Source organism: Mustela nigripes, chromosome 3, assembly GCF_022355385.1.
Source record: "Mustela nigripes isolate SB6536 chromosome 3, MUSNIG.SB6536, whole genome shotgun sequence".
Lineage (NCBI taxonomy): Eukaryota > Metazoa > Chordata > Mammalia > Carnivora > Mustelidae > Mustela > Mustela nigripes.
Window position 1 is genome coordinate 65,064,774 of NC_081559.1, and position 27,615 is coordinate 65,092,388.

At 36.9% G+C, this 27,615-nt stretch overlaps 1 protein-coding gene and 1 non-coding gene across 7 annotated transcripts; one reads left to right on the forward strand and one right to left on the reverse strand.

The window, feature by feature from the left end:
• The first annotated feature begins 1,658 nt into the window (after positions 1–1,658).
• BBS5 (Bardet-Biedl syndrome 5) lies at positions 1,659–26,285 on the forward strand. 6 transcript variants are annotated; one of them, XM_059392771.1, is made up of 13 exons: positions 1,859–1,947; positions 2,563–2,653; positions 4,108–4,190; positions 8,199–8,264; positions 9,150–9,199; positions 9,330–9,457; positions 13,321–13,456; positions 16,198–16,293; positions 18,638–18,700; positions 20,631–20,765; positions 24,694–24,777; positions 25,698–25,721; positions 25,873–26,285. In XM_059392771.1, exons 2-13 carry the CDS (start codon positions 2,637–2,639, stop codon positions 25,972–25,974), a joined length of 984 nt encoding a protein of 327 aa, XP_059248754.1. In that variant the 5' UTR covers positions 1,859–1,947; positions 2,563–2,636; the 3' UTR covers positions 25,975–26,285. The 6 variants fall into 6 exon arrangements, with proteins under 6 accessions (XP_059248758.1, XP_059248757.1, XP_059248755.1 ...); XM_059392770.1 differs by lacking the exon at positions 2,563–2,653 and having other exon boundaries at positions 1,664–1,947; XM_059392773.1 differs by lacking the exon at positions 2,563–2,653 and having other exon boundaries at positions 1,839–1,947; positions 4,058–4,190.
• On the reverse strand, positions 10,559–10,662 carry LOC132014753 (U6 spliceosomal RNA). Its single transcript, XR_009403400.1, has one exon. It is a non-coding gene; the product is annotated as a U6 spliceosomal RNA (small nuclear RNA).
• Positions 26,286–27,615: the final 1,330 nt, after the last annotated feature.

A 27,615-nucleotide genomic window follows, 5' to 3' on the forward strand; every position in this document is an offset into this window, starting at 1 on the left:
AGATCACAAGGACACAGAGAGGCAGGCAGAGAGGCAGGCAGAGAGAGAGGAGGAAGCAGGCTCCCCGCTGAGCAGAGAGCCCAATGCGGGGCTCCATCCCAGGACCCTGAGATCATGACCTGAGCCGAAGGCAGAGGCTTTAACCCACTGAACCACCCAGGCGCCCCACAACTGGCTTCTTTAAGGCAAGCAGGAGAGTCTTGCTGCAGTCAGCTAAGATCAAGTCTTACATAACAACATAATCATGGAAATGATACCCCACCACTTTCACATCCCATCACTTTTGCCATAGTCTATTGGCTAGAAGCAAGTCACAGATTCTGCCTACACCCATAGCAAGAGGCTTTTACAAGGGCCTGACTCATTGGGGGCCACTTAAGTATGTTCCTTTGTCTTCATTATTTTCTTCAACCTGAGAAAAACTCCTGTGGTCTTTCACATTTCTAGTATTTGGCAAAGAACCTACCGCAGAGGTGCTCTAGATAATTTAAAACTGCAGTTATCAAACCTATGACTTCAGGATCCCTTTATATTCTTATAAACATTATTGAGATTTAAAAAAAAAAAACTTACTGAGGACCTGAAAGAACTTTTGTTTATATGGGTTATATGCATTGATTTTTAGTAAGATATTTAAAATGTCATTTACTGAGTCATTAAAGAGTAGTAAATTCATTATATGTTAACATACATAACATCTTTTAAAGATTTTATTTACTTACTTCAGAGAGAGAGGAGAGAGAGAGAATGTGCATAAGGGAAGAGAAGGAGACTCCTTGTTGAGCAGGGAGCCTGATGCAGGACTCAAACCCAGGATTCTGGGACCACGACTGGAGCAGAAGGCAGATACCCCAACCACAGAGCCACCCAGGTGCCCAAAGTGGATAACATTTTTTAAAAAATTATATCACACACACACCCCCAAATGTGAGAAGAGTAGCACTGTCTTACATTTTTGCAAGTCTTCTTCCTCTGGCTAATGGAAGACACCTGGACTCTCACACCTGCTTCCACATACAATTACACATCGTATGGCTTCTGGAAAACGCCACTGCACATTCAATGAATAAATAAGTTACAAAGGCAAAGAATGTCTTCGTATTATTGTGCATATAGTTTGACCTTCTAGGTGGCCTGAAAGGATCTTAAGGAACTCCAGAGATCCCCAGATCACACTTTAAAAACCACTACTTTAAAGAATTGTCAGAAGTTGAGGGAAGGAAGGCATTTTAATTCATTTGAAAAGTTTTCCAGTGCCTACTCTGCGCCAGCTACTGTTCAAAGCAAACTAGATAGATCAAGTGCTGCCCTCCGGGTGCTCGGCGTATGTAGGGGTGAAAGAAAGATCAGGGACAGCCTCTGTCGACATCTGAGCTGAGACTTAAGTGACAGAGGCCGGGTCATGCAGAGATCTGGGAAAGAGAATTCCTGGCAGAGAAAGCCCCCCACCCCACCCCCCGCGCGCCTAGCTGGAATGTATGCAGAAAGATTGAGTTAGCAAGAGGTCGGACAGGTGGGCAGGACCAGATCTGGCGGGGCCAGGTAAAGAATTAAGAGTTTTTAAGTTTAAATTTCTTGACTGTAGCAAAATGGGGGAAGAGGGTGGAATGGCTTAAGAATGTCTGTTTGGAGGCCCGGAAAGTCATTCAGAGGTCAAGCACAAGCTCCTGGGCCGGGGCCGCCCAACCCCGCCTGGAGCCTCAAATCCGCTTAACAACGCGACGCGGCGGCGGGGCGGAGGCGGAGAGCGCGCACTCTACCTCAGGAAGCTTGGATCTCGGCGCCCGCCGTAGACGTCGTGACAGAGGCGGTCCGTTGCCTGGGAGCCAGTGAGACGCCACTCGGCCTCCACCGCTGTGGAGAGTGCCCGTGTTGGGCCTCGGTCACCATGTCGGTGCTGGACGCGCTTTGGGAGGACCGGGATGTCCGCTTCGACGTCTCCTCGCAGTAAGTCGCTCCTACGGCCTATAGAGGACGCCGCGGCGCGGTTTCTGGAGGAGGCTGCGCCCCCACAGCTCACGGCCCTCGCGAGAGCGGGAGGGGGTTTGAGCCTGTGGTCCCCGGGAGATCCCAGATTGGCTTGGCCATTGAGGGAATTCATCTCAATGAAACCGTTTCAGAGATCTGGGGAAAGAGAATTCCAGGCAGAGAAAGAGGGTCCCGGGCACCTAGCGGGAAACTGAGCCCAAGTACGTCCGGGACCATCTAGGACTTGGGCGTTCAAGTACACCCAAGTGAGCTTGGGAGTGCTCCTCTTCTGTGATGGGGGACGTTTGGAAGGGACTCAGAGGAGACCGGGGTTCTGAAACTAGGTCTGGAATAGCGACACATATTGTAGACCCTTAGGCCTCGCCATTTTAAGCTCGAGTCTCTTCGTAAAACAAAGGAGGTGGGAATAAGCATTTCCCATAATGGCTAACCTCTTGAGAACTTGGTTTCCATGATAAGCTTCCATCTTGCCATTCATTTAAATCGCCAGTGGGGGGAAGAAGCTACTTTTTGGAACCTCTCAACAGAAACCCTGGGTTTTTTGTTTTTGTTTTTTAATGTCATGCTTTAAAGAAAAAAATACAACCTTCCTACCCAAAGACCAGGGGCGAAATGTCCATTGAGAAATTAACTGTTGGAAGACTGTGATGCTTCTCGGGTTAAGGTATGAAGCTTCTTAGCCACTTCCTATGATTCCCTATCATGACCAAAACCTTAGAAAATGAAATAATTTCCCAGGCTTAGTTATGGCTTGGTATCTAAAACTAACAGGGTCTTAGATCCTTTAAGAAGTTGTGAGGGAAGGGAATTTATAAACAATGGTTACAGACTGCACACATTCTATGACTTTTTCTATTATTCTCGGAGGGTTCTTAAACCAAGCAAAGGTCCATTTCATGAACACTTCCATTTTCTTGAACATTTATCAAATGCTTATTATGTTCTAGGTACTATGCTGCATTTATCAAATGCTTATTATGTTCTAGGTACTATGCTGATAGCTAGAGATACAAAAATAATAGAAAATGATTACCTGCCACCCATTTTAGTGCAGGAGATACACATAGACAACTATTTATTTAAAATGTGGTAAATATCCATCCTGAAAAAAAATGAACAAAAAGCTGGGGTATCATAGGAACAGAATGGTTCATTTTGCCTGGAGAATGCCTTGAAGAAGAAATAATATTTGTGTTCAACCCTGAAGACTAGACAGGGCCTTGTCATGGTAGACAGGAGAGTATTCCAGAAAAAAAAGAAAACAAAACACTGGGAGCAAAGTCTTGGAAGTACAAACGGCATTGGCTGGAAGGCAAAGTCTGCAAGTGGAGGATGGAGGAACAAACAGGTAGATTAGCCAGATTATAAAATGTTTAGCGCAGGATTTTGGACATAATTTTTGTGGCAGTGGGATGACATGGAAGATTCTTAGGCAGAAAAGTTATATTATGATCATATCTGTATTTTGAGTAGGTAATTGGGTCAGCTGTATGGAGAATGTGTTAGAATTTCCTACCACATATTCTACTAGGTTCTGTTTGTTTGGGGACACTCTGGAATGCATTCTGTCTGACAGCAAACTATTCTTGCCTCTTTATTTCCTTTTATTCCCTGTATCTAATTGTTTACCGATTCCTAATGATGCTTTAACTTGCTCCTTCCGTAACTGCCTAACCTCTTTCATCTACTCAGAAACCTCTGAGGGTTTTCCATTGTCCACAGGATAAGGCCCATACCTATCTGACTAAGCATTCAGAGGTAGTGGCATGTATTTCTCACTACCTCTTAACATGGATCTTCTTCCCTAGCTAGGCCCATCTTTCCACATTCCACATATTATTTCTTTTTTCTGGTCTTTAACCACTCTCCTCCCTCTCTCTCTCATTTCTCCAAATCCTACCTCTCCTACTTCTGGCTTTTCTACATGTCCCTGATTACTCCAGGCTCCACGGGTCTCCAGACTCTTAAAGTTCTTAAGCCCCTATTTTCAAATGCATGAGCGTTTGGTACTGTATCATTTATACTGATGGTTGTTTTATATGCATATGTCTCTTCTCTCTCTAACTAGATTGTAAGTGGGTATGGTTGTAGCTATTAAAGCCTCGATATTTATTTTAGACAAATGAAAACAAGACCTGGAGAAGTCCTTATTGATTGTTTAGATTCAATTGAAGACACCAAAGGAAATAATGGGGATAGAGGTGAGTATATTTCCTAATATGTTTTATATTTCTGGTTTGATTTCCAAATGTTAAATCATATTAACTGGAGAGTAAGATATAAAAGAAATGTAATTGTGACAGTAAAAGAGTTAAATCCACATAAGAATTTTCTCAGACTTAAACAGGAGAAAGATGGGTATTAAACCTTTAGCCAGGGCCGCCTGGGTGGCTCAGTGGGTTAAGCTTCTGCCTTTGGCTCAGGTCATGATCCCATGGTCATGGGATCAAGCCCCACATGAGGCAGGGGAGCCTGCTTCCCCCTCCCTCTTTGCCTGCCTCTCTGCCTACTTGTGATCTCTCTCTCTGTGTCAAATAAGTAAATAAAATCTAAAAAAAAACCTTCAGCCAGGGAATACAGGTTCTTCCTCAGAAGTTTGGTCCCTTCAGTAAGTCTCAGTTTTGATATCAGCTTTCTCCAACATAACTGTTAAAACTTCAGGATCCCTGTTTGTAAGGGCCATGGGATAGTTCTGACTTTTGAATCTGCCTCCTCATGAAAAGAATATGAGGTCGTGGAACATAAGTAGGTCATAGCTGTGCTATCTGGAGCCATGCTTCCTTTTAAGAAATCCAAGAGTAATTCATGATCCCTTGAGACTGACACCTGGAGATAGACATGTGGAGAGCAAATTTAGTGCTGTACTGTTAAGTCTAGTGTAGGTTAAGCAGTGAAAAGTCTTGTGAGACATCTGTGTATGTCACTGAGGAACAGCCAGAGTTGGACTCTAGAGTCCCCCCAAATCAAATTCCCCAAAGGCTAGAACTTTGAAAAGTCCAAGCTGCATACAACAGCTGTACATAAAACTAGCATCCAGTGACCAGTTCTTGTAAGCATCACTACTGTTGTTTTGGGTGTAAAAAAATAGGGGATGAGTGGGCAGTCTAGTATCTCTGAAAAGGTCTTTTAGAGAAAGGGAGGTTTAGGAGGATGGGTCATAAACCTATTATTGAAGAGAAGAGTAAATAGTAAAAAACCTCTTTCAGGTAAGAAGGATCAGTAAATCCTAGAGGCTACACAGTAAACTACTGCAGCCTTTCAAGCAGCCACTTGCTCTCTGGGTCTTTCCTCTGGTCTGCTCTGGGGTGGAATGTAAGCAGCTCTTAGTTGCGGTCCTTTCTTCCCTGTGAAGGGCACCTATCATCACCACCACAATAGGCAGATCCTGTCAATGGCAAGGGTCCATCCTTAAAAGAATGCTTAGATCACATTTATGAAGTGATTCCTAGTATCAGGCCCAAGTGAGAGTGAGGTATGAAGGTTTAGCAGCAAACAAGAAGTTTTAGCTTGTGCCTTTGAGCCTTTGAGGGTGGAATAATCATCTCTAGGTACCTGGATCTTGACAAACCTAAATTAACTTAAGGAAGCCAAGAGAAAATTTGGTGGTTCTCATATAGACTGGCAGGAACTCTTATGTGACAGTCCATCTGTCATTCGAGACAGAGACTGTGGGTAATAGAACATTTTTTGGTTCATTGGGTATTCATTGAGTGCAGAATCTTATACTAGCACTTTGGAATAGAGAGGGCAAAACACCTCCCTGGCCAGAAGTGTCCATCACAGTGGGTACCTGAAATCTTCCTATTCCTAAAAATAACTGTATGTATACTCGCCTCAGAAACATTCCTCAGAAACTGAAATGTTACAGGTGGGTATAGAGCTTCTAGTAAATAAGAAGGTAGAAAAAAGAAGGGGAGTCCTGCCTTTTAGCCTTCTTCCTCTCCTTTGCAGCAGTTTGAAAATTGCTGAATTAAGGCATTCATTAAGTTCAGGAACCCATGTTAAAACTATAAATACCCCCAAAAGATTAGCACTTTTAATCCATTTCAACTTTAAGCACCCTGACACGAAATTATCAGATTAGCTTTGCACTGAAGCTGTACGGGAAAGAAACAGCCATATTTCAGTGTTCGAGATTAGGAAAATCAGAGACAATTATATTTTGGTGTTTGAAAACACAGAGAGAGACAAGTCCATGCCTAGGACACTAGGTTTGTAGCAATAGGATGGGGCCTTTCAGCAAGAAAGAGGCAACCTAAGAATGCTAGAGATTTATAGGAAATGTACCAAGATCAGAAAAATAGGTCATTAGAGTTGGTTATTGGCTTTATTTACCACTTCATAATTTTTCCTGGAATCTTCTAATAGACAAATATCAAAAAGAATAAAAAGATATCCTAGGCTTATAGCCCAGTTGTGGAGACATAATGTTAGTTACATGAAATGGTGTAAGGAAAACATAAATCATTGTATCTATGATAACAGAATAGTTTGTCCATAATCTTTCTTGCTTGTGCCACTGGCCTACATTTGTCCCTCCAGGTCCAGCACCCATCACCCTTTCCCCCTTGCCCAGGGAAAATGAGTTGTATAGACCATGTCAAGGGGCTACTTGTGCACTCTAGCTTTGGGTTGGAAAAGCCAAGCCAAAAGATCAAAGGGGATCAGGAGAGTTTGGTCTGGATATTTATTCCCCCAGTTCTTTCTTCTCAAGGTATTTAGCCATGCAGGACTTCCACATTTGCTTAACTGTTCCCTATCCTTGTCCCACTGGGCCTGGGGTGGTAACAGGTTTGCAGCACTCACTTACGGTTCCTGACACCCCACCCATACCTTTCTAATAAGTGACTTATTTATAAGTCCTTTTATAAATAAACCTCAGTTATTCTGATTTGAATGTGCCATCTGTTGTCCATTTGACCCCAACTGATAGATTCCGTGTCTACTCTTCTATATCTTGAGTGAATCTTATAGTCTTGAAATGCTGGGTTATTTACTTTTTGTCAAACATACTATGTTCTACAGTTTCTCTTGAGAACACCTTCCTTTATTTTGGTAACAGCCTTATCCATCTTACCCTAGCATTCATACAAGCTTAGTTTCTCTAATTTTGGATATTCTCAGGGTTTTCAGAGAGGAAGAAATATTACCTGGCTATAGATGACTCATCAATAGAATTTGCTGGGGGGGGTGGGAACGCCTGGGTGGATCAGTCATTAAGCATCTGCTTCAACTCGGGTCATGATACCAGGGTTCTGGGATCGAGCCCCATATGGAGCCCCAGCCCCGCATCAGGCTCCCTGCTCAGCAGGAAGCCTGCTTCTCCCTCTCCCCCTGCTTGTATGTCATCTCTTATGGTCTGTCTCTTTCTATCAAATAAATACATAAAATCTTTGTAAAAAAATTCTATGGTTTATAATTTGTTGAAGAAATGTTAAAGTTAAGTGAGTTTTATTCAGGATTATCACAAAGCTATGCTAGTATGTTAATTGTATCATAAATCTGTAAGACACATAGTTTACCATGCTCAGATTTACTTGACTTTTTTTTTCTAGAGCATTTATAGGTACTACTGTTTCATAAGATACACTTTGAGAAATGAAGTTTATCTAACTCTGTGTCAGTGTAAGAACATCAGTCTGAGGTTAGGAATGAAAAACATAAGGCCTTAAGGAGACTTCAGCTTGGCCATAACTTCATATGAGCAAAAAATTTTTTGCTTATTGCAAAAAAAGAGAAAAAGTATTTATAAGTGTGGCTCATATAAATGAGAACTGTTAAGAGATTAGTATATATATGAAAGTCCTTTGAGTAGTGTGATTTCAACAAATGGCTTTGTGATTATACCATCCCATACTCATTCTCAGTTGTGCACATATAACCTGCCAGAATTCCAGAACAGCTTCCACCAAGACAAAAATCCAGTACACAGTTCTCTCTATTAATTTGAGTCAAACCAAGCTATTGGCATTGAAGACATGTATCCCATCTATAACTATCAGATTTTGTTTCTCTGGGATTCTGAGTCGTGCATTATATGCCTTATACTGGATATATAAGAGCAGTAAACATGTTCAGTTGATAAATGTCTGAGAACATCTGTGGGGGTTACTGCTCTTCCTGAGCTAGAGGTTTCATGCCTATCTCTCTCTACTGCAAAAATGGGTCCTTACTTAAGGTAACCTACTTTTTTGTCTGTTTGCTTTTAGGTAGACTCTTAGTAACAAATTTAAGAATTATCTGGCATTCTTTGGCATTACCCAGAGTCAATCTTTGTAAGTATCTTTGTTAGAGAACACTAAAAAAAAAAAAAAAAAAATACTTTGTCAGATGAACTTACACAGTGGCTTTTGATAACCAAAAAAGCTGTACCATGAAATATGAAGAAAAATTGATTAAAAAAATTTTTTAGCAATCCTAGACTAACCACAGACTGTACCATTTTGCAAAGAAAGGTTTATCAGTCCGTTTTGTCTCTTGGAGACACACGAGATTAGTGCTTTTACACTGAATGGTTTTGTTCTTTGCATATCTTTGACAATTTCCTATGTTTCAACTAATCCAGTAGAAGGGAGATCTAAACTCTAATAAAAGTGCAACCTTCCGGGATGCGTGGGTGGCTCAATTGATTGGACGACTGCCTTCAGCTCAGGTCATGATCCCGGAGTCCTGGGATCAAGTCCCGCATCGGGCCCCCAGCTCCATGGGGAGTCTGCTTATCCCTCTGACCTTCTCCTTGCTCATGCTCTCTCTCACTGTCTCTCTCTCAAATAAAAAAATAAAATCTTAAAAAAAAAAAAGTGCAACCTTCCATTGTGTTAAATTTTATTTTACTTATTTTTAAAAATTATTTTAGATTGTCCTGCTAGACTTTTTCTCTAGAGGTATTGGTGCTAAGATGTTCAGTAAATAATAATATATAGGTTTTAGAGAAGCAAACTTCCTTTCTTTCTTTCTTAAAGAAGCTAAGAATGTTTGCAAAGAAGCAGAATTTACTTGTTCTTTTAATTATTTAACTTAAATTTGTAGTAATATATTAAAATGTTTTAAAGTTGTACTTTATATGTAATTTTTAAAAAACTTAAAGTTCTATATGCGGAGGTTTTTATTTTTCAGTTTATTATATCATGTTCTTGAAATTCTTTGCTTTTGAATTTTAGCTATCGGTTACAACTGCATATTGAGCATTACAACAAGGACTGCTAACTCTGTAAGTCTGAAAAATCTTATTGAAATATATATAGTGAAGAAGCATTAGATATTTGATATTGGACTTATTTTCACTGTAAATGAGAAATTGCTCTTGAAATCTGAACTTTTAAATAAATTTGTCCTTACAGAAATTACGAGGCCAAACTGAAGCTCTTTATATACTAACAAAATGTAACAGTACTCGTTTTGAGTTTATATTTACAAATTTGGTTCCTGGAAGTCCTAGACTTTTTACTTCTGTGATTGCAGTACACAGGTATGATAATACTTTATGGAATATTGAATAATTTTAAGGCCAATCTATGATTTAGAAGTTTGTAGAGCAAAGTATATAAGTATGGTACCATCTTCTTCCAAGCTCAGAAAATTGGAGTATCCTGAAGATATATAGAAGAACATATTGCATTATCATTTAATAAGCACTTTGAAAGTATTTCTAAAACACATAAGACTACTGAAGATTCATAAAAATTTCTACTTGAAGATTCTATTAAATTAGCTACCAAACTAGTTATAGTGAAACAGAGAGTTCATTCAATATAGATAACGAAGTTGGATAATTCAGTTAATGAATTAAAAAAGATTATTTTAGGGGAACCTGGGTGGCTCAGTTAGTTAAGCCTCCAGCTCTTGGTTTTGGCTCAGGTCATGATCTCAGGATTATAAGAATGAGCTCTAGCTAGGGCTCTGTGCTAAGTGCAGAGTCAGTGTGAGTTTCTCACTCCCTTTCCCTCCCTCCCCCACTCCCTGCTCTCTCACTTTCTCTCTCTAAAATAAATAAGTAAATCTTAGGGGGAAAAAAAAGGTTATTTTACTAGCAGTTGAAGGCATGTCTGGGTGTTTTCCCTTAAGAGTTTTGTTTTCTTTTGTGGCGGTTTGTTCATTTGTTGCTAAATTCTTTATACTACCTTAGCTTTTTTTTTTTAATTTTATTTTTTTACTTGAGAGAGAGTGAGAGCACAGAGGACAGAGAGAGAGAGAGAAGCAGACTCCTTGCTGAATGAGGAGCCCAACACAGGGCTTTATCTCAGGACCCCTTGGGTCATGACCTGAGCCAAAGGCAGCTACTTAAGTAACTGAGTCACCCAGGTGCCCTGCTGTTTTTTTTTTGTTTTTGTTTTTAATTCTATAAGGAAATGCAAGTTGACATTTTCTCATTTCCAAGATATGTAGAAACAACATATTTGCACATAATTTTTTGGGTGAAACTCGGCCTCAATCCACATATCATAAATTGCTTTGCAGGAATATTTTTCAAATAAAACATCACAATTTAATTATTCAGTGCTGCACATTGTGCTCATATCATTTCCCTCGAGTGAATCTACAAAGGGTGGCCATTAGTTGGGGAACTGCAGAAAATATGGAACACTTCACAAATTTGCATGTCATCGTTGTGTGGCGTCTATGCTAATCTCTGTTATCATTCCAGTTTTAGTATATGTGCTGCTAAGTGAGCACCTTAGCTCTCTGTTTTTAACCAGCCTTAAGTACAATGATCTTTTAAAAGCTTGGCTAAGATGACAGGCTATTATACATATACACAAATTTATGCTCACACAGAGAAGTATATATACTTTTTTAAATTTGCATTTCTTTATTACTAGTGATGTAGACATTTTTCTCCCTTTTTTGGCTATTTATAGTTTTCTATTATAAATTTTTTAATTATGCCCTCATCTGTCATATATGTTGAAATTTATTTCTTAGTTTCCTAGTTACTTGATTTTTCATTTTGTTGATGATTTCTAATCTATATAATCATATAAATTTTTTGAGATGTAATTCATATAGTATAAAATACTATTTTAATATTTACAGTTTGAGGGGTGCCTGGGTGGCTCAGTTGGTTAAGTATCTGCCTTTGGCTCGTGATCCCAGAGTCCTGGGATCGAGTCCGGCATCTGGCTTCCTGTTCAGTGGAGAGCCTGCTTCTCCATCTGCCCCTCTCACCACACCCCTCCCACTCATGTGCTCTCTCTCTCTCTCTCTGCTCTCTCTCAAATAAATCTTTTTTAAAAACAAATAAGGTTTACAGTTTGATAGTTTTAGTTTTCACAAGATTGTGTAGCTGTCATCACTACCAATTCTGGAATATTTCTGTCACCCCAAAATGAAACCCTTGTAGCCCTGTAGTCCCCATAGTCCTTCCCTATCCTGTCCTCTTCATAGCTCCTGGCAACTACTGATTTTCTTTCTTTCTGTATGGATCTGCCTATGTGGGACTTATAATATAAATGGAATCATACAATATAGTGACCTTTTATAGCTGTCGTATTTCAGTGTTTTCACTGATCATCCATGTTGTAGCATCTATCAGTACTTCATTCTTTCTATAAATAGTATTACATTGTGTAAAAATATTTTGTTTTCTTAGTAGTTGTTGATACACATTTGGATTGTTTCCACTTTTTAGCTACTATGAATGTTTTTAATTTGTGTTGGACATATTTCTAAACCTTAGCTCTTTATTTTACTTTACTTAGAAATATAATATGAAGAGGATTATGAAAGGACCTTATAAGCTGCTTTTCTTCAATAGAATAAAAATAAGTGTTCCCCACAAGTAACTCACAGCATAAATAGTTTCCATTTTGTCCACTGGTTAAACGATGATTATAGCACTAAAGGAAATTAAGGTCTATAGGCAAATGCTCAAATCTTCTTCTTTTACAATTTATATATTAGCTCAATTAAAGTTAAAATGACAGGTTTAACAATGAATATTATGATTTATGTAAAAGACATTTAAAGTTATTCAGGCTAAGAAAATTCTTTAGTCTTATTAAATGAGTAAATTAGCCTATAATTTTGTGGGGTAAAATTATAATCAATCAAATGTTATAATAAAACTAATCCAAAAACTTAAAACTAATGAGGGGCACCTGGGTGGCTGAGTTAAGCATCCTCAGTCTTGATTTTGGCTCAGGGTTGTGAGATTGAGCCCCATGATTGGGCTTCATACTCATCAGGAAATCTGCTTGAGATTCTTTCTATTCCTCTCCTTCTTCCTCTCCCTCTGCCCCTCTCCTGCTTGTGTGTGCTCTCTCTCAAATAAGTAAATCTTTAAAAAAAAACTAATCAAAACTAATAATAAATACTGAAGAAAGTTTTTTTTTTTAAAAGATTTTATTTATTTACTTGAGAGAGAGACAGTGAGAGAGAGCATGAACGAGGAGAAGGTCAGAGAGAGAAGCAGACTCCCCATGGAGCTGGGAGTCCGATGCGGGACTCGATCCCGGGACTCCAAGATCATGACCTGAGCCGAAGGCAGTCGTCCAACCAACTGAGCCACCCAGGCGTCCCATGAAGAAAGTTTTGAATACAGTACTTTCTTCAGTATTTATTATTTATCAATAGGAAGGCATGGAGAGAGAACAAAGAGGGATTTTATATATATATAAATGTATACACACACACACAAACACTTGCACATGCATACACACTGTTCTAGGTTCCCTTTTGTGATTGGTACAGATTTATTCCAATTTTCTGTATAGAGGTAACTATGAGCATGTTTGCGGTTGCAATGAGAAAATTAACTGGACGCCCAATTGTTCCTTTGACTAAAACAGAAATGGAGAGAAGGATTTTGATAGGGAAAAATAATTTCCAAGTCTATTATATGCAAGCATTGTTTTTCAGCTTAAAGAGAAAATGTTTCCTCTCATATGTGCTATATATGATACATGTTGCCTTAAAAATTAGACCTCTAGGGGCACCTGGGTGGCTAAGTTGTTAAGCATCTGCCTTCAGCTCAGGCCATGATCCCAGGGTTCTGGGATCGAGTCCCACATAGGGCTCTCTGCTTGGCAGGAGGCCTGCTTCTCCCTTTCCTACTCCTTCTCTCACTGTGTCTCTCTCTGTCAAATAAATAAAATCTTTAAAAAAAATTAGACTTCTAAAAACAGGTACTGAGATAAAATATGTAAATACTACAGTAAAATGATAGTCTATAAAAGACTGTGACACCAAAATTTATTGAAAAGTAAATTTTTAAATTTGTTATAATTGAATGATATACATAAGTATTAACAGTTGTATATTTTGGTAGATAAGTAAACATAACCTAGGAAAACCACATTTTCAGTTTGGGTTGGTCTCTGTTCTTTTTTATAGAGCATATGAAACTTCTAAAATGTATCGTGATTTTAAATTGAGAAGTGCACTAATTCAAAATAAGCAACTACGATTATTACCACAAGAACATGTATATGATAAAGTCAATGGAGTATGGAATTTATCCAGTGATCAGGTATTGTGCAAAAAGCTAATGAACCTTTTGGGTCAGTGCTTTGGTAATCATTTTCCTATTTGTCATTGAGTTTGAATATTCACTTAATTCTATTAAAATATAGCATTATGTCTCCTGATAAATTAGTATTGAAGCTCTTCATATAAAATAATTTTCTGATTTTCATATCTTTATGTTCTTTTTAGCAACATTTGTTGTACATAGAACTTATAGCTAGAGTGGTCTTTAGAGATTATCTGGTTCAGTCTCCATTCACTTATTGATTAAAAACTCGGGCCAAAGAAAAGTGACTTCACACATCTAGTTCATCTGAGAACTATGTTCTTCTCCTCATGCCACACTACTCTCATCATCTTGATAACTTACACTGATGGAGGATAGTCATGAGGTGGACAGTCATGGAAGACTTTTAATCTGGTCTTTTGGGGATGCCTGGCTGGCTGGTTGGAAGAGCATGCAACTCAGGGTTGTTAGTTCAAACCCCATGTTTGGGTGTAGAGATTACTTAAAAATAAAATCTTTAGGGGTATCTGGGTGGGTCAGTGTGTTAAGCCTCTGCCTTCGGCTCAGGTCATGATCTCGGGGTCCTGGGATCGAGCCCCTCATCGGGCTCTCTGCTCATCAGGGAGCCTGCTTCCCTCTCTCTCTGCCTGCCTCTCTGCCTTTAAATTTTTAAAATTTTTAAAAATAATAATAAATAATAAAATATTCAAAAAAAATAAAATGATCCTTATGGAATTAAACATATAACTCATTTGGTGATTCCTATATCCATTATCATGACTTCTCATTTGCTCTTGAAGTTATGACCATTTAAAACATCTAAGTTGGAGTAAGTAATACATCAATTTCTAAAGAAAAATTTTCTCTTACATAAGAATAGTTTCTTTGGTTAGACCGATAACCACTGGGTAAATTTAGCATTTGAATGAAGAACTTCTTGCTAAACATTTTATCATAAACTTGAGTTGTAAATAAATTTTGCTCATTTGAAAAGTTCTAGTTTTAAACTCTGATGATGGTTCTGTAGTAAATAGCCAGCTCTACATCTGAATAAGTCCTCATCAGGAATCAGCAAGCTTTTTACTCTGACGGGCCAGATGGTGAATATTTTAGGCTTTGCAGGTCATACCATTTCTGTCATAACTTCTCAGACTTGCCATTGTAGTGTGAAGCCAGACATAGACAACAAATGAGCATGGCTGTGTTTCAAAAAAACTTTGTTATGGATCCTGAAATTTGAATTTCATACAGTATTCGCGTATCATGAGTTATTATTCTTTTGACTTTTTTCTAGCTATTTAAAAATCTAAAATTTGATTTGTGGGGCCAAGAAAATTGGCTTCTTGGCTCTTGGGCCATACAAAATGAGGCGAGAGGCCAGATTTGTCCCACAAACCATAGTTTACAGATCCCTACTTTAGGTCATAGCTTAGAAGTCGCTTTCTATAAGGCTTCCTTCTGAGTGTTGCTTATGCAGTCTGTACTTAATTACTACTTTAAATTGTTCCTGATCTAAAATACAGAGCTTGTCTGTTCCCCAGCATTAGACTGTAGGCTTTATAAGGGTAGGAGTGGAATCACTCTGTTCATATTTAAATCTTTGCCATCTAGCACTGCACCTGGCATTTTAAATTGATTAATTAAGATGCTCAGGATTGTCAGAAATATTTTACTGAAAATAGGAATGTTATTGTTAACCTAACTTCTGTTTATTAAATATAAAATATGCCTTCCTATTCTTTTATTTAAAAAATCCTTAGGAGTTTTGTAAGTTGCTCTCTTCTAAAATAAGAGGAAAGAATGACATAAATAATTACTCTTTATAAAGTTAGACTTAGTACTGTTTAATGGGATGTTGGCCAGGGATAAGGGGGATAAAATTCTTTGTATGACAATTTTTTGCAAGATGAGAGTAGAGGAGGGAAATCTATATACTTACATATGTTTATTAACTTAATTATAATTAAGAAATAGTTGGTCTTTTCTGTTGTTTCAAACCTGGTCATCCCAGGTTTTAGGTTTTTAAGTTAATATTTTATGCCCAACCTCAACATATAAATTCCTCTGGGAGTATGTGGTGGGGAGGAGGTAGAAATGGAGGTAGATAATGATATGGATAAATAGTAGAGGTGGCTAATTTTGGTGTCATGTACTAGGTATTAAAGTTTTTTTAGACCATTTAGTTACCATACTGGAGTAATTATGAGTAAATATTGAGGGGCCATATAATTGGAAAACAGTTTTGATTCATGGTTAGTGTTGAAGAGCCATAAAGCATCTCTCGTGGACCAATGGAAGTTATCACATATGTTTTGTCTTTCTCTTACCACAACTTCCTTGTCTTAACTTAATCCCACGTTTTGAACAATAGCTGTAATAAGATCTAACACTTGCAGCATGCTTACTATGTGTCAGGCATTGTGATAAGGGCTTTATTTATAGGGGTTATTTAATCAAATTTCCACTTTACATTTGACACAATGCACCAAGAACAAATTTTTGCCCATGGTCAGGCAACTGGTAAGTACTGATAGCATAATGATTATAGTCTAACTTCAGAATCCAGGCCCTCAGTCAGCTAATTGTTCTTCGATCCAGTGAATAATGAAGTCATTGATTCTCCATGATATTCAATTCTGGTATTCTCTGCTACTGCGATAATTAGAATTATCCCAGTGTTTAGAAAATAAAGAGTAAGTATTCAAACAAATGGTCACTCATGTATCTGTCTTTTACAGGGAAATTTAGGAACCTTTTTTATTACCAACGTGAGAATCGTGTGGCATGCAAATATGAATGAGAGTTTTAACGTCAGCATACCATATCTGCAAATTGTAAGTGCATGCATTTTGGTGTTCTTATTTTAATGCAGAATAAATAATTTCTGTTCATTTGTTAATGGAACTTTCAAGAATAGATGAATTGTCTCCCTCTTTTTCAGTGGCAGCAGTATAGCTGACAACAGACTTTTAAAATGTTGATAATTTACAGTTTCAACATAGAAAAGACCCAACAGTACTTACATTCAAGGGATGCCCCACCATTATAAACTTGCTATTAAGAGAAAAATATACTGGACTTAAAAATTTTAAATAGCATACAGGGGCACTTGGGTGGCTAAGTCAGTTAAGCGTCTGCCTTCAGCACAGGTCATTGTCCCGGGGTCTTGGGATCGAGCCTCACATTGGGCTCTCTGCTTAATGCAGATCCTGTTTCTCCTTCTCCCTCTGCTGCCTCTTGCTTGTTTTCTCTCTCACTGTCCAGTAAATAAATAAAATCTTTAAAAAAAAAAATAGTCGCTATGCAGATTAAAATGTATCTCTCTTCTTCCTTTTCCTTTTCTTTTTTTCTTTCTTTTCTTCTTTATTTCTTTCTCTCTTTCTTTTTTTTTAAGATGTGTCCTTCTTAGATTCCAGTCAGAGGACTTTAGCTACTACAGTTTTCCATAATCTTTTCATGAGGCATGTATACAGCAGTTCTTTGCTTGGCTTCAGCACACTGATGCACACACATTGTTTTGGCTCTCTTGACACTTTGCTTTTAAAGCCAGAGGAATTCTTTTATTCTGTGAATGAATTGTTTTCACTATATTCAGAGACAGCATGTAATATAAGCTGGATTCCTTTTGGTGAAAGGAATTAAGATGGTTTTTAGTAATAATTTTTTTTTAAAGATTTTATTTATTTATTTGACAGAGAGAGATCACAAGTAGTCAGAGAGAGAGAGGAGGAAGTAGGCTTCCTGCCAAGCAGAGAGCCCAATAATGCGGGTCTCGATCCCAGGACCCTGAGATCATGACCTAAGCCAAAGGCAGAGGCTTAACCCACTGAGCCACCCAGGTGCCCAGTAATAATGATTTTTAGCTTAAGTTCAACTAAAGCTGTTAAAATCCAGAACAGGAACTAACTACATCTGAGACCAATTTGTTTTGAGAATAAAGGTGGTTCTTTTTATCTCTTCTGCTGCTGCTACTATGTGATTCAGTGAAACAAATAGTAAACTCCAGTAAACTGAAGTATTTCGTTTTACATAAGGAAATTACTTATAGGACTCTAGTGCAAATTAGATGGAACAAAAAATAGTTAATGAAAATCCTGTGTGATTTTCCTATGATAATTACACTTATTGCGGGATATGAGTAGTCTTAATACTGAGCAGTTTCATTAACAAATATTTATTGAATAGACACAATGTATGCGATATCTGGAAGATGTCATTTTTAAAAAGATTTCCTGGTTTACAAGAAGGATGATTCTTTGCTAACTATTCCCAAGCCAATTGTTTGCTGAATTGTTTGATTTTTGAGTTTCTTTAGAATATCAGGTCATTCATTTGCCAAGTATTTAGCACCTATGCTGTGCTAGGTGCCAGCAATACAGTTGTGAGAATTATGAACCAGTACACAGTGCCTGCCATCAAGGTTTCAGTCTGATAGAGATTAAACAGAAAATCATAGAATCTGGTAGGAAAAAAATAATTTCTGGCCATCCAAAGAAATACAAGAATTTATAATTGTGGCTGGGAAGATATAATAGGTATTTGATAAACTGGGGTTTGTATTGTCCATTGCTGTTTTATATGGTTTACATATGTTACAGCTTGTCTGACCTAATCTCTATTATACTACAAAATTACTGAGTAGTAAACAACCTTGTGCTTTTTATTCTTCAGATAGATGCTTTTTGTTATTTAAGAATACAGTTCCCAAGTATGGCCTCTGGAATGAATTCAGCTTTGTCCAAACAACTTGCAATCTGATATCATCACAGTCTGTCACTAGGACAGTCATATTCATGTGACTTTTAAAAACTAACCCAGCCTTGGGAACCACTCAAAACACCGGCTCTCTAGTACTAAAAGATTGCTGGCCCTTGGTTTAAAATACTCAGAAAATTTGTATACTCCCTGATTATGGGGGATATTGGAGTCAGATAATTTGTGCATACTTCAGATACGTCTCCTTCGTATTTCCTTACAAGTCTGATGGCTATTTCTAGTAAAGACATTTTCATTTACTTGATCTCTATGGGAATATAATGAAGGAAAGAGGGAGAATTCTGTTCTTTAGATTAAGAAAAGCAGTTACTGTGTAGAAGTTGAAAAATTTGTTTGTGCTAAAGAATCACTACTATCAGGTAATAAAAATATGCATTTTCTTCTTTTCCATTTTACATCTAGCGTTCCATAAAGATTAGAGATTCAAAATTTGGTTTAGCTCTTGTCATAGAAAGTTCTCAGCAGGTAAGGTATTATATATCCATATTAATCTTTAATAGATTTTTTAAACTATGTGACAGTCTATATTTTTTGTTTTATTTATAAAGTAACCTGTGTACATTCAAGAAGAATATTAGCTATAACATGAATAGAGTTTAAAGTTGTATAGTAATTGTACTCATAGGAAAAATTGTTTCATGTTTCCTTGTTGGACAGACATAACAATTATTATCATTATGATTATTATTTTTAGTGACAGAGTTAAGTCACTGTATTTTTTATGCATTCCTTCAATCTTTACACAACCCTATGATACAGTTACTATTTTTCCCCATTTTACATTCAAGAAACTGAGGCTTGGAGAAATTAGGAACCTTGCCCACAGTCTCTCAACTGGTAACTAGTCAGTCAGGTCTGACTGACTCACAAGAATATCAATGAGAAACACAGATATATACAAATATACACACACATGCAGGTTATACTGTATCTAATTATAATTCCTGTGCCCCATTAGGCCAGATCTTTGCAGAAATACATTTAAATAAAACATATACTTATTTGTAAAATCAGTGCTCTTGTAAATTCTAACTGTAAATATGAATGTCTACTCACTCCTTTCCCCTGGCCTGCAGATTTGTAGCTTCCATTTACTGAGTGCTTACTATGTTCCAGGAACTGTACAAATATCATGTGTACATTATTTTATTTAATATAACAAGTTGATAACTGTTTTATGGTTAGAAAATTGAGGCTTGGATGGGTGGCCAGGTGATGGATATAAAGGAGGACATGTGGTGTGATGAGCACTGGGTATTATACACAACTAATGGATCATTGAACACTACATCAAAAACTAATGATGTATATGATCCCTCTGATATGGGGAATTTCAGAGGCAGGGCAGGGAGTTGTTGGGCGTAGGGAGGGAAAAAGTGAAACAAGATGGAATTGGGAGGGAGACAAACCATAAGAGACTCTTAATCTCAGGAAACAAACTGAGGGTTGTTGAGGGGTGGGGAGGCTGGGTTATGAACATTGGAGAGGGTATGTGCTATAGTGAATGCTGTGAATTGTGTTAAGACTGATGATTCACAGACCTGTACCCTTGAAGCAAATAATGCATTATATGTTAATTTAAAAAAAAAAAAGGAAGGAAGGAAACACACAGAAGACCATTAAAAAAAGAACTAATGATGTACTATGTGTCAGCTAACTGAACATAAATAAATAAATTTATTTTTTTAAAAAATTGAGGCTTAAAAGACTAAGAAAAGTATGTTTCCCAGCATCATATAGCTGGCAAATTTGTTGTAAAACCTGAATTTAAACTCAACAGTATATGCTGTCAACCTAAATCATATGCTTTCACCATTTACAGTATGCTACTTAATTTTTTTTTTTTGCTACTTAATTTTTTAACAGTTTTCAACAACAATCTGTCGTGTTAAGGTTTCTTTCCTAATTCTTCAAGGAATTAGCCTCAGTTGGACCATTCCCTTTCTTCTGATATATGGTCTTTTCCCTTTCAAGGTCTAGCTCAATAAAAACTTAGTTCCATTGGCCTTCACAATCAATAGTGTATTTTCTTAAATCTTAAAATCTCATCTTTGATATTTGTATATATAAATGATGTGATATCTGGATATGCTTCAAAATAATCCTAAGTGGGTAAGGGGAGGAGATTTGGGGAAAGGGGAGGTTAAAGATGGAAGAGAGTTGGCCATATATTGCTACTTATTGAAGTTGGTTGATGGCTACATAGACACTTACTATACCTTTTTTTTTCCTATTTTTATATATTCTTTAAGTTTTTCATTACAAAAATTTTTTAAAAATCAATTTATGTATGGAGCTCTGAAATAACATTAGACAATGGGGTATAGTTTATCATATAGTATAAATACCCATTCCTCAGGCTTGTTTTTTGTTTTTTCATTATTTTTTCTTACAGAGTGGAGGATATGTTCTTGGCTTTAAAATAGATCCTGTGGAAAAACTACAAGAATCAGTTAAGGAAATCAATTCACTTCACAAAGTCTATTCTGCCAGTCCTATATTTGGAGTGGATTATGAGATGGAAGAAAAGGTAATTTGATCACTATGCTATGTAAAATACAGTTTGCTGAATTGCTTTCACACAATCTATAAAATAAGGATATAAACACATTGTGAACAATTTAAGTTTGAACTATGTTTAAAATGATGGATATACAGACTCTGCTCAGAGAACATGACCCCTTGGCCAATACTAATTTGTGCCATCTACCTATCTTCTCACTGGCTGCTTCGTCATTCATTCCTGCCCTTTTAGGTGAGCAGCTTATCCAGAGAAGTGTCTATGTGCAAGGCTCCTGTGATGTGGACAGACTTCAGTCTCTCACTGTTTTATTTTTATTCCACTTCTGCCTCCCATTAGCATTTGGGCAAACCTTACAGGCCTCACAGACACCAAACCTACCCTGTTCTCCAAGTCCCTCAGCTCTCCTTTGACTTTACTCTTCAGCCTCTCCAGCTGGAACACTTGTCATCTGGTGTGTCACTGGTGTCCTCACCAGCCACTACACTCTATCTGCTCTATCAGCGGTACTCTGGCCAGAGGTTCTATCTCGGGTAGCCTCACCGACCACTCTTATCTCAGGTTCCCTTGCTGTCTGCTCTTTTGCCGGCACCCTCACTGTACGCTATGATGGTGCCCTTGCCACCCACTCTTTCAACAGCGTCCCTCCTGGTGCTCAGCGTGTTGAGCCCTATCACACAGCACATATATTATCTATATCTCTTCTGCTCTTGGACTGCAGCATGTGACTCGAGAAGATCAGGAAGTAGCTAAGTTCAAATTCACACCCTTTGACTTCAAACAGACCCTTGTTGCCTGGTAGCACTCCTTGCTAGTTTTTTTCTCTTCCTGCAATATTCTCTGTATATCCCCCTTCCCTTCAAGCTGAAACATCTCTTTGGGTTGCTGACACTGTATTAGACATACACTCATGTTTTTCACATCTTTAATCATCCTTTTGTTTTCCTCCCAACTTGCATTTCTTTCAACACTCTCCCTTTCATTCTGCCTTCTCTGTATATTCTTCAGGAATATCAGCTCTCTTCCAGTCCTCAACCTATACTTTTTTTTTATAAATATTTTATTTATTTATTTGACAGAGAGAGACATAGTGAGAGAGGAAACACAAGCAGGGGGAGAGGGAGAGGGAGAAGGAGAAGCAGGCTTCCCACAGAGCAGGGAGCCCGATGTGGGGCTTGATCCCAGGACTCCGGGATCATGACCCAAGCTGAAGGCAGACGCTTAATGACTGAGCCACCCAGGAGCCCCTCAACTTAAACTTCTATAGATGACTCCCACTTTATTTTGATTTTGACACATTCTCTCAGATGACCATGGTTCTAAATATTCTTGAATATCTTCACTATAAATGAGCATTTCAAACAACATAAACTGAATTTCTCATTTAAAAATTTGTCCTAGTAATTTAATTAAGTAAATAATTTTCCAAATCTGTAAGATACACTGGGACTTGAGTATCTCAAACGTGGCATACTTAAAATGCTATCATTTTTCTCAAAAGCACCATCCTACTGATAGATTTATTTATTTTCTACTTATTTATTTTTAGCATTGGCAAAGTCAGCTGTGCTCAGAACCTCAGAGATTTCATTTTTTATTTTCCTGATTGTCTTATTTCATACATTCAATCATGAATGTCTCCTCCCTTTTCCTATCCCTTTCTTTTCACTCAAACCACATTACCATTATTACTCTTGCTTGCATAATAATATTGTAGAACATACCTGGTTCTTGGAACATGGCAAACCTGACTTTAGTCCCAATTTCACCATTTATTTGTGATTCTAGGTAGATTTGAGCTTCAATTTTCTCATTATAAAATGAAGATAATCTGGGTGTCCAGGTGGTTCAGTCAGTTAAGCGTCTGCCTTCAGCTCAGATCATGATCCCAGGGCCCTGGGATCATGACATGTGTCAGGCTCCCTGCTCAGCAAGGAGTCTCTTTCTCCCTCTCCCTCTGCCCTTCCCCCTGTTCATGCTCTCTCACTCCCTCTCTCTCTCACTCAAATGAAGAAATAAAATCTTTAAAAACATTTTTTTAAATGAAGATCATCTGCCTCACAAACTTATTAATCATATCCATGAAATTCCTGGCATGTGAGATACTTAGTATGTTAGTTCTCCTACCCATTCTCTCTCTATCTTTCATTTCTTTCCTTTTTTGGCCCCTAGTTTGTAATAATAGTGGCCATAATAACCCACTCTGTCATCTCATGTAAGTCCCTATGCCAAGCCACCTCTTCAGGGAGGTCTTCCCTGAGCACCATCTAAAACAGTAGCCTCATCATTTTATTGTTCCTTATCCCTGTTTGCTTGTTTGCTTTGTTTTTGATAACACTCATAAGTCTTCTCCACTATAAATAACCTCCATAAAGTCAGGGATTTTCATCTACTATCTTTAAACCTGTATTTCCAGCAATTAGAACTAGCACATAATAGGTGCTTTAGTGAATATTCATAGATGTTGAATGACTGCACTGAACACCTGTTGTTCCCATTCACTGCTCTAAGAGCTTCATATGCATCATCTATCTCATTTAGTCCTCCCAACAGTACTATGAAGTATAACATTATTATTATCCTTATCTCACAGTTATGGAGACGGAGGCTTAGCTAGGTTAAGTTACTTGTACATAAAACTTGTCACACAACTCTGAATGCAGTTGAAACACTTGAGGCTCTCCTCAGATTAGCAGATCACTTTTGTTGAGCACTATACTTCTACCCTATACACCCTCCCACCAGTTACCTATAGATAAAGTCTGAATTCTTTGGGCTGGTATTAAAGAATTTCAGTGGACACCAGCCTACATTTTCTACCTTATCTGCACAGTCACAGTGTCTGGTTGTGCAGGCTGTGCACTGCTCAGCTATGAGAACATAGTAAACAGAGACTTCAGTGTGAATGATGCTCCTTGGGTTTGTTCAGTACAGTAGCCCTGCATAGCTTCTTCTGTCTCATGGGACTCTTCTCTTCTGACCATACTGGATTATTCATCATTCTTCAGCCACATTCTGTGGTTTCTCTCCTTTGCTGATGCTGGTCTCCTCTGGCAGAAATACCTTTTCCCCTAATCCTACCTATGGAAGTCATCCTCATTCTAAAAGGCCTAGATTACATGTCATTCTTTTCTTCATGAAAGTTTCTGGGATTTACAATCCAGAAGTTGTGCTGTCTCTAAACCTTTCTTTTATAATGGATAGTACATTCGTTACAACTGCTATTCATAGGTTTAACCATATGATACTAATATTTGATCATTTTTTACTAACAAAAATAGTAACTTCATATGTTCCAACCTAATATTTAGTTATCTGTAATTGTGTTTTATTCTTTCTCCACCTCCACTAGATTACAAACATTTTGTGAGTAGGGACAGGGAGTTTTTACTTGGTAGTGTTAGCATAGTGCCTAACACACCAAAAATACTAAAACATTTGAATAAAGAATTAATATTGGTACCACATTTTATTCTGCTTTACCATTGGCATATTCCGTGCAACTCTTAGTTCTTTTACTTTTCACGAGTTCTATTTAATGACTGTTTTGAAGAAAATTGAAAATTTGCTATATCCAAACTTAGTTTTTTTAAACTGTATGAAAGAAAATCAGATTAAGTCCATTGAGAGTTTTTCTTTAAGGCTATCTCTAAGTATCATATTAAGTTTTTATAAATTTGTCATATTAATACTTTTGATGATACTGACTTCAGATTTAAAAGCTTAGGTTTAACTGATTTATTACTCAGGTTAGTTTTAGTAGAATATAAATTATACAATGATTTTTCTAAGACTTGAATAGTTTTCAATTGTTTTACTCATTTACAAGTATTTATAATTCTCACAGCACATTTTATTAAAACTATTTGTTTAATTAATATTGTCTCCTCGATGCATTTTTTTTCCTTGATGCATTTTAATATCTACTGATTTTTAGCCACAGCCCCTTGAAGCTCTAACAGTTGAACAGATTCAAGATGATGTAGAAATAGACTCTGATGATCACACGGACGCTTTTGTGGTGAGCATGACAAAGAAGAGCTACTAAATTTCTTACGATTTTTTAAAAATCTCAGTCATGTTTAAGTAATGGCTTAAGTGTATAAAACACCATTGAACTTGAGAGTTATCTTAAACATGAGTTAGAAAGTAATTTTTTTTTAAGTTAAGGATTTTTTTCTTTGTTTGAAATTACTTTTAAATTACCAAACTGGGAAATAGTTTGAGAACACTGTTTTTCAGAGGATTTCAGATCTGTGAAAAATTTTTCATACCTTAGAATAAGAGAACAGGTTAAATAATTAATTAAATTAATGTAAAATATATTTTTCATTATTAATCTTTACAAGATTGACTTCCTTTCAACTTATTGGTATATTATATTAAAAACTATATTTGAACTATGAGCTTTCCTATTTCCAAATTTGTATGATTTCATAGCCAAAATAATACTAATTCTTTATATATAGTGTAATGTATGGATCTGACCAGCATACCGCTCTGGGAATAAATATTTTTAAACAAGTGTGAAATTAGTATAAAATATCTAATTATAAACTACAGCATTTGCTGACACATTGAAGCACTGATTGCTTTGTTTTGCCAGCACCTTCTCCTAAACCAAAAGTAGGGATGAAATTTTATAGCTTCTAAGTCATTCTTTTAATCTCCTTTCAAGTTAACAATGCTAATTGTATACTAAATTACAAAATACATTTTTTGGAGCTCAAAATATAACTCTTGTAGTTGTTACTAATGATTAATAGAAGTGAAATCTGCTACTACCATAGTAAAGATAGGTGAGAAGACCATTAGACATACAGTAACAGAATGTAAAATACAGTTAGTTACACAATTGTTCTGTAAATTAATTACCTGTTCCTTAGTTCACTGACCTGTTACATGTCAAGTATGTGAAATAGAATTTTCTTTGTCTTCTAGGCTTATTTTGCTGATGGCAATAAGGTAAGGACATTTTATCTATAGTATTTGAAAAAAACTTGCTATATTCTAACATTTAGTATTCACAAAACTTATGTGAAACCTATTTTTTGTTTTTTTCCTCTTCCTTGCCCACCTTCTCTATTCCCATCTTATCCTCTTATCTCCCAAAAAGCAACAAGATCGTGAACCTGTATTTTCAGAAGAACTGGGGCTTGCAATAGAGAAATTGAAGGATGGATTCACCCTACAGGGACTTTGGGAAGTAATGAGTTGATCTTGAGTTGAGCTGGATTTCTATTTAAAGATATCTCAAGATTAAAGATACTAGTTGCCTGCTATAAGGCATGGAATAGTTTTTACTTTTACAGAGAAAGCTTTTAAAAAAGAGTTTTTTAATGATTAAGGAAAAACTCATTTATCTAAGATTTTATTGCCACTTTTCTAAAAATTGTATTTAAAATTGTAATCAAAATGTATCTGGTTTGTAAATATGTTTATTTTGTACCTAATGCTTGTAAATTATTAGTCTAGAGATATTAAATGACTGTATTTTGTTGGGTTTAATAAAGAATTTATGCAGCACCATTTAATGTTTTGAAAGCATTATTTAAAAGAATAAGTCTATTCTTATGGAGGGGCACCTGGGTGGCTCAGTGGGTTAAAGCCTCTGCTTTCGGCTCAGGTCATGATCTCAGGGTCCCGGGATCCACCCCACATCGGGCTCTCTGCTCCACAGGGAGCCTGCTTCCTCCTCCCTCTCTCTCTGCCTGCCTCTCTGCCTACTTGTGATCTCTGTCAAGTAAATAAATAAAATCTTTAAAAAAAAAAAAAAGACTATTCTTACGGAGTAATCAAAGTACTGCCTTTTTTATTATAAAACTCTGGTTTAAATAAATTATCAAATAGCTCCAAATGTAAGCCAACTGTAATATAAATCATAACCCTTAAACTTGTCATGTGTAAGTGACCATTTCTGTAAAACCTAAAAATTATAGTTAACTGTAGAGGATATCAATCCCTACGTAATGTTTTGGGCACTATCTTATAAGTAATTTCAATATAGTATTGGCAAGAATACATTTATTTTTTAAGGAAATAGTTTTAAATAGTTTGTAAACAAATTGTTCTTTTATTGACTTTCTCCTTGTTTGTACTCAATGAAAAACCTCTTTGAAATTTTCAAATAGGATATTCTCCGATTTTTTGGTTAGCTACAATTTGGCAACTTCTCTGGCATCCCTGCTTTTTGCTACTGCTTTGATATTAAGAAAAAAAAATTGTAAGGAGCCTTTGTCAAATCATTGAAATTAACCAAAGGAGCCCTCTTTCTCTAGAGGGAAAGGAGTGAGTGTGTAAAAACTTACAAAATAAGATGCAACTGTATGTACAACCATAAACACTTAGTAACCAAATGCTAACTAAGTGCTAACCTTAGTTTAATTAAAGTCAAAGAATAAAAGCTATGCATTGGTTTCTTTATTTTAAAAAGAAAGGAGTTGTACATTTTTAAGAGATAGAGTTATAATAAACAACCTACATTAAGGGGAAAAAGGGGCTGTTCGAAATTTTTACACAGGTCACAAAATGCTGCCAGGAATATGTTTAAATAGTTTTCGAAGCAAAACAGACTTTATAATTGCTGACTAGTAAGGAATCTCAAATGTCATATCATGGTGTTCACATCTGACTCACTAATCTTTTCAAATGTTAGTTGTTAACAGAGTAGAGAGAAATGAGTCATTTATTCTTTAATCAGGGGAGCAGCTGTTAGTTTCTTCTAGTGTGTTAAAACCTTTAGTGACAACTATAAATGGAAAAAAGAGTCAATGAGCTCTTCTTTCAGCTGTTGTTTTAGCAGCTGACAGTACCTTTGACTTCACTGTGATGTAAAATAAAAGAAAAAAACCTTTACTCA